At 47.1% G+C, this 15,790-nt stretch overlaps 1 protein-coding gene across 3 annotated transcripts in view; it reads left to right on the top strand.

Moving 5' to 3' along the window:
- dclk1a (doublecortin-like kinase 1a) overlaps positions 1-15,790 on the top strand; it is a 42,238-nt gene that overhangs the window by 7,787 nt on the left and 18,661 nt on the right. For all 3 annotated transcript variants that reach the window (XM_077020243.1, XM_077020242.1, XM_077020244.1), the window contains 2 exons: positions 8,115-8,214; positions 12,631-12,735. In XM_077020243.1, the coding sequence (XP_076876358.1) occupies positions 8,115-8,214; positions 12,631-12,735 (205 nt within the window). The remainder of the gene's footprint in view (positions 1-8,114; positions 8,215-12,630; positions 12,736-15,790) is intronic.

Below are 15,790 nucleotides of genomic sequence, written 5' to 3'. Positions count from 1 at the left end.
TGTTGCTTTGTTGAACATAACGAGAGCTGACCGCGACTTTATTGAACAGCTCTGACTTGGATTGGAGTGTTAAAGTTGTTTAAGGGGGAAAAGAGTTCAGAGAAGGTAATGGAGGGGGCACATGAGTCCCCACAGGGGTGGAGGAGGTGGAGGAGATGGAGGAGACGTGGAGTTGGCAGGGTGTGGAGACATTGCCCAAAGAACAGGAGGAGCGAATAGGGAATAGATGAGTTAACTAGGAGAATGATGGCTGTTTAAACCATGGCTTATTTTTTATACATAGTTTTATACATTTTACATATTGTTTATGACCACCATCAGTTGTTGACACTATGCATATCCGTACTATTTCCTAGGATGAATTCTGTGATCGGATGCAAAGCTCTTTGTAAGTCGCTCTGGATAAGAGCGTCTGCTACATGGCGTAAATGTAAATGTAATGCATATGATTTTTGCTTTTTATACAGCATGTGGCTTTGTATTGTGAGTGAGATGAAAATGACAAGAAAGCAGCAATTATTTTACCTCATGAGAGTGTGAGATGCTGATGAGCAGATGGGAGAATGAGGATGTGGTGAAGGATGACTATCACCACAATGTTTTGCCAACTTGTTGATTCCTCGCATAGTAACACCTATGGGGTGGTGACCAGTAGCCATCTTAATTTCAGCCTCTTCGTCCTATGTAGCCATAGGAGCTTGGATCAACATGGTCTGTGTGCCTCACTGTAAGCTGAAGAGGATATGAAGTAGTAATGCTATAGGTAGGATAATTCTCCGCACCATGGGAATAAAGAGACCTTTGATTGATCAGTCTGCCCACTGCACCATTTCCAACACACGCCTCAACATTTCTGATCCTGCTGCTGCCGTGTCGGTGTTGATATCTGAGCAGTAGTAGTCCTGTGGACTGATGCTGACCCGCCGTGCATGAGGGTGGCTGATGCAATTATAAAACCAGCAGCCAGAGCACTTAGACTGCCTGAGTCAGGTGTTAATAACAGGGCTGAGAGAACGAGTCAGCCTGCCGTTAATGTACCTCTCTTATTCAAACACGGCTGATGCTCACATGTTATTACTCTCAGGGGGCCAGAACCCCAGAGGTGCCCTCAGTAGGTGGGCTGGGGAGACTTGGTCATTTCACGCAGGCCCCTTGTCCCTACTAGCACACACGGCTCTGCTTATCCATCAAGAATCCACCTTCAACTTCAAAGGCAGTGAGAGGGAGGTCTTTGTTCATGCCAGGCGTGCTGTGGCTAATATCCATGGGCACTGTGCTCACTCACGCTGTGAATGTGTGGGGATGTGTGCAGCTCTTCCTCAGAGGTGGGCAGATGGGCGGGACTTTTGGCCAATGCATCCTATTGGCTTACAGGACTGGCCTTTATGATGAAGCACCCACCTCATTGCGGTGTCCCTTCATTTGGTGTGACTTTCTCCTACACACACACACACACACACACACATACACACACACACACACACACACACACAAACACACATATACATGCTCGCAAACACACATACATAAGTGGGAGCTGGCATTTTGTCACTTACAACCTCCTTACGTAAAACCTACACCTACACTTACACCTACACATAATATCACATGGTCTCACACACACACACATGCACACACACACACACACACACACATGCACAAACCAACCCGCTGGTCGGTCTCCACATGGTCGTGGGCTGCTGGAGTGTGTCGGGCTAGCAAACCCCTGCTGTGTCTCTGCGTCAACCCAGGCGTGTTGCCATCATCCTTTTGGGAGGTCCAGCCTGGGACGCTTCACCTGGACATGGACCAGAACTGCTGCTACCCTGCTGACTCAACACAACTCAACTCTTGGGCGATGGGTCATGGGTCACCTGATAGCTCTGAATGTCTGAGTGGCTGTAAGCAGGACTGTTTCAGTGATGGATAAGCAGTTGACAAGACTGTGTAAATGGTTTATAAGTAATACCATTTCATTTCATTTGAATGGTGTCATTTATGGGGGGGGGGGGGGGGGGCATACCAGTGAGAGAGTAGTTTACACTTACTTTATTACTCTGGAAAAAAGACCTTCTATATTAACAGAAATAATATCTAGATATATATACAGTATAGTAGCAAAATTTTTATTTTACTATTAAAATGCAAGCATTATTTTTATTGTGTGTGCAGCTATGGTGTGCAGTTAAAGATGTAAAGACAGGAAAATTGCAGTGTAATACAGAGTAATACAAAGTTTTCATAAAAACACAACATTTCAGAGAGATGTCATTCATTGGCCTGCACAGCTGGTCAAAGACGTTTGCTAAACTTACTTAATGCATACACTTTGGAGATAGATGGATAGTTGGAGAGATTGATAGAGAGGGAGAGGTAGATAAACCTTTTTTCATACCTTAGATGTAAACATTTATTTGTTTACGTGTTTACATGTTTCTTTTGTGTCTGCCCCCAGCCCTACTTTGTGACATTTCTGTTTGCTTCCATGTAGGTTGAGTAAATGTAAATGAAATGTATGAGTTATGGATTCAGAACCATGGACAGCTCCTCTCAAGACTCAGACATGATACTTTTCCAGACAGTAAAGTGCTGCATAGACAATATTTAGTTTTACAGATTAATTTAATCTTTAATTAAATGATAGACCTGCATGTAGTGAGAGGCCCATATTGTCTGTAGTGTTGTGACGTGAACGAGAGCTGAGCTTTGTGAGCCTTGAGTGATCATTTTGAATTGCAAGTATTACCTTTGCCAGATTGCCACAGCCTGTTTTCTGATCACTAGGTGTCAATTTGGCCATTAGTGTCATGTGTGTATTAGCATATTAATGGTTCCCATCATTTTATCTCTTTTCCAGTAGAAAGAGTCTGGAAAAGGAAGCAGTGTCTCCATAAGCTGTAGACTCAACATTCTCTAACGGCACTTCTGCGTGTGTGTCTGATTCTGGCTGTCTGCATGTCAGTCTGCTATGCATTCTGTCTGTCTTACTGCCACCAGGGCTGTCTGTCACTCAGTAGATGTGTATGCAGGTGGGCTTCTGAGGTGACAGTAATGCAGACAGACAGGGAGATGAAGAGGGGAGTGTCATTACTTGTTGCTCTCACGGTAGACGCCAGTCACACTTACAGCTTTTCTCTCCTAGTGCTGCTAGAATGTGTGTGTGTATATATATATATATATATATATATATATATATATATATATATATATATATATATATATATATATATATATATATATATATATATATATAATGTTTTTTTTTCTTCACACCTGCCTCTCTTGTTGGTCACACATTTTGGAGATGTTTTTACTGCTGCAAGTGGAACTTTTCGGAGCCATTAGCACCTTGCCTGAAATAGCAAGTCTCAGTTACCTTCCCACTTACTGAATTAGCAGAGCTACTGGCAAAGAACATGACAATCTATGAAATGCAATTATCTCCAGTGTAGCAGAAATCCCCCTGGAAGAGGCGTTCTGATGGTTTCAGAGGGTGCGGTGTGGCTGCTACCATGCGGTGGCTGTGTTTTTCTTCTCTAAATGTTTTAGGTGTGTTTAGGACTGGCGCACACACTCAAGTGCTGACATAGCAGCTGTTACTGGCTGCTTCTCTGAAAGACAACATTTGAAGTACATGACATCCTATGCAAATACGTGGGACCTGACTTAAGCAATTAACACAAGTAAAGCATGGCTTTAATTTCTTCTTAGTTCTAAGGAGTGAGTAAAATCACTCTAGGATCACTCCAGAGTCCCTGTTCATGCTACAGTGTTGCTGTATGCAAACGGCTCGGGGGAGCCTGCCTGTTGGGGCAGCACATGAAGGTGTGGAGGAGTAACGTGCACCTCCCACCACTGAGTGTGCCTCTCCTCTCCGTCACCTCCACCTCCGCTCCCCCTGGCTCGCCTGGGATTACGTGTTACTTAAGTCGCTGCAGGGGGCTCGTTTGTGTGTGTATGTATGTGTGTGTGGGAGCGTGCGTGTCGGTGGGTGTGTGTTGAGGGGGTGGTGTATAGTTATGCACTTGTCTTTACGTCAGTGTGTGTTTTAATGCACCCCCCCCCAAAGACCACAGCACAGTGTGTGTTTTTATTACTCTGTCAGAACTGTGTAGGGCAGCAGCTTCAACTGTTATTACTGTCAGCGTAAACTCAGGGCCAAATGAGACTGCTCACAACACAGCCACAATGCAAGCAGTCTGGGGCGTGGGGGTCAGGGGTCAGGGGTCAGGCCTGGCCCCGAGGAAAGCAACAGATTAAAACACCCGTGTTTTTCCACGCTCCTGAATGTTTTCAGCTAAATAACACATCTGGTGTCTGCACAGGTGGTTAACTCTGAACATTTCTGGTCACACCCCAGAACATTTCGTATGAAGTTAGACTGTAAAAGAGCATGTGTGTTATAGCATGTAATCTATCATTCAGTATGATATCTGCAATGATTTACAATACCAGTTCAATCTATGAATTCACTGTACAAAGATACGCAGGTGTATGATATGTAACATCTTAACATTGCAAGTATATACTGCCATCTAGTGGATATTAGGAACACTGCCCAGTGGTGAGATTCTTGCTGTTTGTTTCCCATTTACTTGCCATACAAACATACAACTCATACAGTAATTTCTGTACACCTATATTGTTTTCCCCATTTCCCTCAACATACCACCCATTTACACATACACATACAATTGCCACACATTTATTATGATCTAATGCCAATTCTGAGTCATTTCTTGTTCACAACACTACAGTATGGGCTTATCCAAATCCCCAGAGTGAAGTTCACATTTCTGCCCTTTAGATGGCAGAGTTACTGCATGTATTGCACCTGCTGGACCGATAGCTCATCACATCCGGTCACAAGTGTAAGAAGTCCAGCGGACCTGTACCCCTGACCAGTTAAGACCATGTCATTATCCTACCAGTGACCGGTGTTACTGGAGAACACAACAGGGAATGAAACACTTTCAACTGTGTCATGATGTCCTGACCTGTGGATGGACAGGTGTCTCTCTGATGCTATTCTTCAGAATATGAAGAGCGAAAAAGATCTTAAATGAACCTTTTAACTTTAAAAGGGTTCCCATGCCTGCGCCCAATTCAGACGCTGTGCCACAGACACCCCATAAGCTCCGCCCTGTCCCCCACCCATAAGCCTGTCTAGACTGCATGTACTTTGAAAGCTGGCAACAGCAGAACGACTCTGGGATTAACACACAACCAGTTCACACCATCCTCATGTCTGTCTGGCCAGATCACTGCTACAGGGTTGTTAGCATCCACAAGAGCAGTGGCGTCTCTCGGATCTTCTGGGTCCTAGTGCAAAAGTAAACCTGTGTTGGTCTCCGTTTTTCCTGTTTCTGTTAAGTTGCTCTTAAGGCATGCCTTCGCTCGGGTGAGGCTCAGATGTCTTGAACTCGGCACGATCGTCGATGGTAGAAATGGTTCAAATGTCTGGCTGTGGCATTTTCAAAGGACAGCCAAACTGTTGGGTGTCTCCTGTCTTCTTACGTAAGCGTCCACTTTAGGATGCATGTACATTCAGCCAACAGCTCACGTTTTCAGATCTGCCTTTGAGCTTCACTTTTGTGCTTTGATTTACTTCCCATTTTCACAGCTTCCCCAGAACACATGCAAACTCAAAGGGTCCTTTAGTATTAACCTAAACCCTTACACCAGACTGTCTGCGTTTACGCCAGATTTACGTAACACACTAAATAAGACTACTCCCTTTACTCTGTAATGTGACTAGCCTTTTTGATAAAATACTATTTTTAAAAATATTTAAATGGAATCACTTTCATGTTCTAGGATTTTGGAGTCATAAAAAAAATCATATATCATGTTTTAAAGACCAGTTTTAGAACCATTTGTCCATTTGTCTGCTATAGATGAGATGCATTCTAAGCAAGAGAGACATGCATGAGTGTCGGGGTGTGTAGAGCATTGATTGTTCAGGCAGGTTGAGTAGGACTGTTGTTAAGGTAAAGTATCTGTTTGTGAATTATAGATGTGTAAACCCTAACAGAAAGATCCCCAAACCTTTTACCCCAGAAAAGGTTTTAGAAGTAAACATTTTTTTATTGCCTACCTGTTTGTGATGTAAGGATTAGATCTAAATAGAGATGTTTTGGGGGGAATTGTGCACCTCTTATAGCTTTTCATGAATTCTTAGTTTAACAAATATTACATCTTCGGTTTGCCTGAAATGTCATGGGCTAGCAAAGCTGAGTAAAGATTGCCTGCTTTGAAAATAAAGGACTGAAGCAGCACAAGAGTAGCCACACCCAGCCCTCGAGACAAGCCTCTGATCACCTCACGCCCACACTCTGGTCTGCAGCTATAGTCCCAACTATGCTTATGAGGTGTCTAGATCACCTCAGACGAACACTGTATGTTGGCTTTCCATTGTGACACACAGGTAAACGTAATGAAGAGTCCCTTGACTGCGTTGCTTTGGACGTTTTTATCCTGACACCTTCTTGAGACGTGTGGGTTCCAAAGATTGTTGTTAAATAGCAATAATTACCTCTTCCCCTACGAAATGGCATGTCCTGGTCTCTTGTGGGATTTTGCCAGTTACGCACACTTGTGCCGGACTGATGAGGTTTTGTACGCTATTTGCACAATTTGTTGTTTCATTGTTTGTAATTAGTGAGCTGTAAGATGGTGTTCGCACCGCGGTCTCCCTAAGGCGGGTGGGGGCGGGTGGAGATGCTAGAGATGCTAGGGCATCTCCTGTTTTGAAGGCGATCGGCAGTAATGACGGGGAACGCTGCGAATCACCTTAAAAACACATTAACGCAAGACCCGTTGGGTTCTCCGGGCCTAGAGGCAGAGGGAGGTAATTGGCCTGTCTCCGCCCTTCCGTTGAGCCAGGACCTCATGCAGTGAGGGCGACGCGTCTCTTCTGTGTAATGTATTTAGTCATTAAGTTCTCCCAGTAAAGTGTACCTTAAGGCCCATTCTAATGAGTCAGTTCATCAAATGTTCTTTTTTAAAAGTTGCAGCAGTGGGAAAATAAAAATCTCAATATGGTTTAAGATTGGGCAGAGAACAGGTAACTAGCACAGCAACACATCCACTGTGTGTGTCTCTCCTGAGTCAACATGTCCACTGTGTGTGTCTCTCCTGAGTCAACACATCCACTGTGTGTGTCTCTCCTGAGTCAACACGTCCACTGTGTGTGTTTCTCATAAGTCAACACGTCCACTGTGCGTCTCTCATGAGTCAACACGTCCACTGTGTGTGTTTCTCCTGAGTCAAGTCCACTGTGTGTGTCTCTCCTGAGTCAACACATCCACTGTGTGTGTCTCTTTTGAGTCAACACGTCCACTGTGCATGTCTCTTCTGAGTCAACACGTCCACTGTGCATGTCTCTCCTGAGTCAACACATCCACTGTGTGTGTCTCTCCTGAGTCAGCACGTCCACATGTCTCTCCTGAGTCAAGTCCACTGTGCATGTCTCTCCTGAGTCAAGACGTCCACTGTGTGTGTCTCTCCTGAGTCAACACGTCCACTGTGTGTGTCTCTCCTGAGTCAACACATCCACTGTGTGTGTCTCTCCTGAGTCAAGTCTACTGTGTGTCTCTCCTGAGTCAAGTCCACTGTGTGTGTTTCTCCTGAATCAACACGTCCACTGTGTGTGTCTCTCCTGAGTCAACACATCCACTGTGTGTGTCTCTTCTGAGTCAAGACGTCCACTGTGTGTCTCTCCTGAGTCAACACGTCCACTGTGCGTGTCTCTCCTGATGTGGCTGGATGTAGCTACAGAGGCAGGCCAGGTTTTGTTGTTTTCTGTTATAACCAACCATGTGATGTTTAGCCCAAAATTCTTTCTCTGCAGTTCAAAACAGTACCACTAACTTTAGTCATTTTTTATTTACCTTGGGGGTTTATTATGGTTCATGGACCTCACTACCTTGACCTTTGACTTCTACAACCTTTACCTTTGCCTTTTAGTACCTTCTAGCCTACCATCTTTTTGGTCTGTTGAAATTCTCTATAGCTGGTGGTGTCAGTGTGTAGGAAGCTGGTGTTTTTGCTGGTGTGTTTGCATGTGCGCTTCTGCACGTGTTTGTAAATCACATGTCTGTCTTTCACTGTAGGTCACATGCCTTCAAGACTTCTTTGGCGACGAGGACATCTTCATCGCATGCGGACCTGAGAAGTTCCGTTATCAGGACGACTTTCTGCTGGACGCAAGTGGTGAGGGTGTTTGCATGTTTATTATCCTCTTACGTGGGTGATGGTAATGGAGTGCTCTTTTTGTTAAGAAAGGGGACACCCAAGCCCCGCCCATCCCATTCTCCTTGGCTCTCTTTCAAAAGGCTCCAGCATTCATCGTGAACAAACTTCCTCCCAAGTGCAGGACGTGGGTGGGCGGAAGCCTTCCTCTAGCTGGGGTCTGATCTCTCTGCTCCCTCTTTTTTTGTTTGTTTTCTGCTGGTTCGTTACTGCCCTCCTCTGCGCCTACGCTGTCATTCTCAGCAGCAGAATGAAAGGCCTTGATCCAGTTCGTTACCGGCTCAGCGCCGTACTCTACGTTCCCCTGGTCCATTAACCTAGCTTTTCTCCTGCATGTGCTGGGTGACATAACCGGAGGTCTTTCTCCCTCGTCAGTCTCCTTGTTATCTGGGTGTGTCAGTGTACTCCTCTCCCCTCTTCTCTTCTCCTCTCCTCTCCTCTCCTGTCCTCTCCCCTCTTCTCCTCTCCTCTCCTCTCCCCTCTTCTCCTCTCCTCTCCTCTCCTGTCCTCTCCCCTCTTCTCCTCTCCTCTCCTCTCCCCTCTTCTCTTCTCCTCTCCTCTCCCCTCTTCTCCTCTCCTCTCCTGTCCTCTCCCCTCTTCTCTTCTCCTATCCTCTCCTCTCTTCCCCTCTCCTGTCCTCTCTGTCTGTGCGTGTATATGTGTGTGTGTGTCTGTGTGTGTGTGGAGACGAAGGCCTGTCAGCTGCTAGGCAGTGTGGTGGGAGGCCACAGACAGCCGTCTGTTCCAGTGTGTGAGGAACAGGGCTCTTTTGATTAGAGCAAACTCCATGTTGTTCTCAGCGCAACAGTGACAAACAGCTGGCCCCAGCGTGTTCCCTGCAGGTCGACCAACAGCCTAGTTTCCCTCTTTCTCCCCTCTTTCACCTGTCTGTCCTGCGCATTAGCTGGGTGTACTCCCCCACGCTACCTCCACAGGCGGGCGTCCTCCCCCACGCTACCTCCACAGCCGGGCGTACTCCCCCACGCTACCTCCACAGCCGGGCGTACTCCCCCACGCTACCTCCACAGCCGGGCGTACTCCCCCACGCTACCTCCACAGCCGGGCGTACTCCCCGACGCTACCTCCACAGCCGGGCGTCCTCCCCCACGCTACCTCCACAGCCGGGCGTACTCCCCCACGCTACCTCCACAGCCGGGCGTACTCCCCCACGCTACCTCCACAGCCGGGCGTCCTCCCCCACGCTACCTCCACAGCCGGGCGTACTCCCCCACGCTACCTCCTCAGCAGGGCGTACTCCCCCACGCTACCACCACAGCCGGGCGTACTCCCCCACGCTACCTCCACAGCCAGGCGTACTCCCCCACGCTACCTCCACAGCCGGGCGTACTCCCCCACGCTACCTCCACAGCCGGGCGTACTCCCCCACGCTACCTCCACAGCCGGGCGTCCTCCCCCACGCTACCTCCACAGCCGGGCGTACTCCCCCACGCTACCTCCACAGCCGGGCGTACTCCCCCACGCTACCTCCACAGCCGGGCGTCCTCCCCCAAGCTACCTCCACAGCCGGGCGTACTCCCCCACGCTACCTCCACAGCCGGGCGTACTCCCCCACGCTACCTCCACAGCCGGGCGTCCTCCCCCACGCTACCTCCACAGCCGGGCGTCCTCCCCCACGCTACCTCCACAGCCGGGCGTACTCCCCCACGCTACCTCCACAGCCGGGCGTCCTCCCCCACGCTACCTCTACAGCCGGGCGTCCTCCCCCCGCTTCTCTTCCTCACTCTTCCTCACGACCGCTGTAGTCGGGCATGCCAAAGAAGGAAGCAGGGAGCTAGACCAGATATGCAGTGTCCTGTTGTCCACTCTTACTCCACTAACCCACTAGTCCCTCCACTTGATGAGAGAACAAGCAGTACATCCCGTACCCTGCTCGCTCCGAGCTGGAGAGCACAGACAGTGTGCTGCAGGATCTCATCCAAGCCTCCACACTGTCGCCTGTCAAAGCTTTCGTACAGCTGCTGACAGCTGACTTTTAATAACTGACAGATGCTTTATCATGGTAAGTTAGAGAGAAGGAAGAAGTTGATCACGAGGTGAGATTTAATTAAAAAAGGCATTAGTGCTGGGCCACGTGCACTCCTAATGAGCGCTGATGATCAGGTGAGGCGTGACGATGTCCAGACAGATGGAGTCACGCGTGCAGATTTGACCCGTACCTTTACAGGATCACGTTCGTCACTGGTGTACTGACTCTTGACTCTTATGTCAGGAGTGGGGTGGGGGTCCATTGCACTGGTTATTTACACAAAGTTAACAAATGCAACAGGGAAGTTAATGTGAGCGCGCTGGTCATCTGCGGGTTAAAGCTGAAGGCTGCGTCAGCCCCAGGGAGGTGGCGGGTGACTCTATGCCCTTCAGGCTTTCTCTACTAATTGAATGTGACATTTTCTCACTTCCAGTGTCAGAACCTTAATTTGTCCTCATCTGAATTCATTACTTTCCCCAACGTGATTAACTGCAAAAGCCAAGTGAGAGAGAAACAAATCACATGCAATAAACACGAAAAGTTTAAACTTTGATATTTGAATAAATTATGAAAAATTACCAGACAGAATGTGATACTGTTGAGTTCTAGTATTGTACAGCATATGAACTCCTTTCCTTTACCTTCCCGAGCTCCTAATGTTTAAAGGTCTACTCTTTAAAAGCGAGAAACCCTCTGTAGGTTGGATCTTTTTCTGTTTCCTTAAACGTCTGAAGACTAGACAAGTAATTCTTGAACACTCTTGGACGGGTCTAGATTTGCATTATTAATCACACTTTTCTGGGTCGGAGCAACGCGTGACCCCCAGTGGAGACAGAGACTAGCAGAGGCCCTCCCTCAGCAAACACGCCTCACTGTAATGCAGAGCAAGCTGTAGTGCTCTAGTTCATCTAATCCCAGCACTAAATACTTGGTCTTAAAGACTTGTTCTGCAGTTCCTGCTGCTCTATGGGCTTATTTTCTCTAGATATTTGATTAAAGTATCCACTGTATATACAGTGCCTTGTGCATGTTTTCACCCCCCTTTGACATTTTTTATATTTTGCTACCTCACAACTTGGAATTAAAATTGATTATTTGAGGGTCTGGATCATTTTGTTTACAAAAACATGCGCACAATTTTGAACATTTTATTTGCTTTTTAGTTGAAGCAAACAACTAATAGGTTGAAATAACAGAAAACTCTTCACCCCCTGAGGTCAATTACAGCTGCAAGTCACTTTGGATGAGTCTCTGTGAGCTTTGGATAAGTCTCTGTGAGCTTGCCACTAGGATCTTTGCAAAACATTTTGGCAAAACTGCTCCAGCTCCTGCAAGTTTCTGCTGATGACAAGCAATCTTGAAGTCTGACCTCAGATTCTCATTTTGAGAATTAATTAATTAAATAATTGGGTTTTGGACAAGGCCATCTGAATACATTTACACAATTTCCCATAAACCACTCAAGTGTTGCTTTAGCTGTATGCACTGGATCACTGTCCTGTTTGAAGGTGAATCTCCGTTCCAGTCTCCGTCCCAAATCACCGATGGACCGAAACAGGTTTTGCTTAAGAATATCCCTGTAATTAGCACCATCCATCTTCCCCTCGACTCACACCAGTTTCCTAGTCCCTACTGCTGAAGAACATCCCATCATGATGCATGATGGTGTTCTTGGGGTGATGAGATGAGTTGGTTTTGCGTCAGACAGCATTTACCTTGATAGGCAAAAAGATTTGGTCTCATCTGACCAGAGCACCATCCTCCATACATTTGGGGAGTCCCCCACATGCCTTTTGTCAAACTCAGAATGAACCAGGCTTTTTGTTCTGGCCACTCTTCCATAAAGCCCAGTTCTGTAGAGGGTTCGGCTTATTGTGGTCGTATGAAGAGATAGAGAGATACTGTGTAGCTCCTTTAGGGTCCTTTAGAGTCACCTCTGGTCTCTGATAACAGGTTAGAAGCCAAGGGGGTGAATTCTTTCACTATAGTCTATATAGTTTTTGTATAATGTACGAAATGTCTTGTAGGTTGTGTCTCATATTATAAAAGTATTATAAGTGTGTAAGTTTGTGTTGGTTTTCTAAAGAACTTTTGTTTCATTTTATCTGATTTGTAAACAAAGTTATTTTGATCAGATTTAAATTTATTTTGCCTTTTACTCCCTGACCCAAAGAGCTGAGTGGTGCCAGAGGGGTGGAACTCTCCCTGCAATTATGATAATTAAGCCATTGGTTGTCGTGGTTAAATGAGTCTCATTAGATGAGGTCTGATGAGCACTTCATAATTTCTCACTCAAAATCATCTAGAGTGTAAATGATCTATGATTACAGGTTTAGGTTATGAACACTCTGTGTACTGAGTTGTGTGTTCCGGCTCTTTTTGGGGAACAGAATGCAGGCTGATGAAAGCTTCCTCCTATGGCAAGAGTGTTCTGAGCCGAGGATCTCCCAGGAGCGTACCGATGGCCAGGCACAGCAAGTCTCCCTCTGGATCAGGTAATACAGCAGTGTGTGTTTGTGTGCGACTAAAGAACATGCACAGGCAACCAAAGAAAAGCGCGCTTTCTGTTAGTGCTGCAGTAATTACAGCCAGTAATTATTTCATGCCTATCACATTAAGTGGCTCTGGAAGATCTCTAATTTGATGAGAAGTGTTTGCATTTCTGCACTTCATGGATTGCATTTTGTTCATCAAATAAAAGAGGATCAGGGCAGAGATGTGTGTTTGAGAGGCCGGCTGGAGGCTCCGTGTTGTGACAGCTCTGTTGTGAACTAGGCTGGCTGGAAGATACTTTTGTATTCCAGGCAGGAGTGTTTTTAGCACTGCAGGAGCATGGTGTCATTCGATTTTTCTTTCACTTGCTTGCTTTCTCTCTGTCTCTTTCTCTCTGGTATTCTTTCTGTCTCTCTTTCCTCTCTCTCTCTCTCTCTCTCTCTCACACACACACACACACACACACACACACACACACACACACACACACACACACACACACACACACACAAACCCCACAGGCGTCCTGTAAATTATCAATAATAATAATAATAATAATAATAATAATAATAATTGTGTTCTGCTTTATAAAAGCACAATAGTATTCATGATCTCTCCAAGAAGAGTAATTGTCTCTCAGTGGTTCAGAGTTCCAGGGTCCACAGTTGAACTTCATTTCCTGTCTTTGCTCATTTTCTTGTTTCCTGGAAGCTGAATGACTTTGTTCCAGTTTATCCAGAACTGCTCTGCAATCACAGCACTTGGACTCCAGGTTCTGTATGAATGGAAGGTCCGTCTCTCCCCATCTGTGCAAGCAGCGTGAGCCATTATGACTATATTCTCACAGAATCAATCCACTAATGTTTCTGTTCAGGCACATCGATTCTCTATGACATGGCAATTGAAAAAAACCCTGATGGTCTTCACAGGGAAGCTCTTACTCACCTTTGACCTTTCGTGTCTGCGGTACTGTCAGACAGACGGAGACGGTTCAGAGTGGCCGACTACGACAAACACTGGCGAGGGACATGTGAGAGATGAGACAGCCAGTCGTTGCTAAGTGCTCTGCCATAGCTGTGTCTTCACATATGCATAAAGTCTCTTAAGAATACTTGGCACAGTTACTGGTGCAGGGTGCATGCGGCTGCTCTCGTCCACCCACTGCCCGTGTGACCAATGGAGCACTGTGTCTGAGCAGGACTGTGTCTGAGCAGGACTGTGTCTGTCTGAGCAGGACTGTGTCTGAGCAGGACTGCAGCCGAGCATTACTGTGTCCAAGCAGGACTGCGTCTGAGCAAGATTGCGTCTGAGCAGGACTGAGTCTGAGCAGGACTGCATCTGAGCAGGACTGCGTCTGAGCAGGACTGTGTCTGAGCAGGACTGCGTCTGAGCAGGACTGCATCTGAGCAGGACTGTGTCTGAGCAGGACTGCATCTGAGCAGGACTGCGTCTGAGCAGGACTGTGTCTGAGCAGGACTGCATCTGAGCAGGACTGCGTCTGAGCAGGACTGCGTCTGAGCAGGACTGCGTCTGAGCAGGACTGCATCTGGGCAGGACTGTGTCTGAGCAGGACTGCGTCTGAGCAGGACTGCGTCTGAGCAGGACTGCATCTGGGCAGGACTGCGTCTGAGCAGGACTGCATCTGAGCAGGACTGTGTCTGAGCAGGACTGCATCTGAGCAGGACTGCGTCTGAGCAGGACTGTGTCTGAGCAGGACTGCATCTGAGCAGGACTGTGTCTGAGCAGTACTGCGTCTGAGCAGGACTGTGTCTGAGCAGGACTGCATCTGGGCAGGACTGTGTCTGAGCAGGACTGCGTCTGAGCAGGACTGCATCTGAGCAGGACTGCGTCTGAGCAGGACTGCATCAGTGCCGTGACTCTGCGCCTTACCAGGGACATCAGATGATGGAGAAGAGCAGAAAAGATGTAGAGATGAAAAGAACTAGAGGTGTGGGGGAGGAAGAAAGGGATGGTGATGCAGAACAGAGAGAGAGAGAGAGAGACTAAATGAGAGGAAGTGGGAAAAGGGGGAGACTCAGACAAAGGCGGAGTAAAGGGGTGGGGGCAGTGACTCAATCTTGCAGATCCTGATAACTTCTGCATAGAATACATCTGTCTGGGATGTGAGTAATATTAACCTTGTGTGTGTGTGTGTGTGTGTGTGTGTGTGTGTGTGTGTGTGTGTGTGTGTGTGTGTGTGTGCGTGCTTGTGTGTGTGCGTGTTTGTGTGTGTGCGTGTGTGTGTGCATGTGTGTGTGTGCGTGTGTGTGTGTGCGTGCTTGTGTGTGTGCGTGCTTGTGTGTGTGTGTGTGCGTGTTTGTTATTAATCTTGGTGTGTAAGGCTGCAACAAACATTAAAGTGGCTCATTGGATAAACTGGACTCAGTTCAGTAAAGAAAACACAATGGTTAAGCTTACATATCAGCGTAAAGAAAACGCAATATTTACTCTCATATATTACATTATTGTTGTCTTTCTGTTGATATCAGTTCACAAATATTACAGCGGCCAACACCTTTATCTCCATTCCTGCATTTGCCCGTGCAAAACGGAGAGGTCTGGAAGCAGATGTTTGTTCCTGCTGTCGGTGATGACTGCAGTGTGATTGGTTTAAACTGTGCCAGCTGAAGCTATGCGCGAAGAGGTCTAGTCAGCCGGTTGAAGTTCCGCAGGGTTGCCACGGCAACGCAGGTTAAGGAAGCTGAGGCCTTAGAGACAATGCCGCTGCCCATATATGGGCGCAGGTTCCTGTTTTGGCAGGCAGGGCGGAAGCAGGCTCTGTTTGCTGAACGCTTCTCCTCGGTTCTTGCTTTCTTCCTCCAGACAGCCTGCACGAACGAAGCGCCCAGGAGTCTCAGCGAGGCGAAAACGTGCCGTCGCCGTGCTCATTTAGAGAGGGAAGGATTGTTCTGTGGTATTTACATACTGAATCACCGATGAGACTGTGGACTTCTACACACTGGGGTGGCCTGTCTCATGCTGGAAGCTGTCGGCTGCAATATAGACTGAAGAAAAGTCAAATCTGTGCCGTGGCTGTGTGTAATGAGTGATTTCACT

This window comes from Brachyhypopomus gauderio, chromosome 10 (genome assembly GCF_052324685.1).
Source record: "Brachyhypopomus gauderio isolate BG-103 chromosome 10, BGAUD_0.2, whole genome shotgun sequence".
In the NCBI taxonomy this organism is placed as follows: Eukaryota; Metazoa; Chordata; class Actinopteri; order Gymnotiformes; family Hypopomidae; genus Brachyhypopomus; species Brachyhypopomus gauderio.
This window is presented reverse-complemented; position numbering and strand designations above follow the sequence as displayed.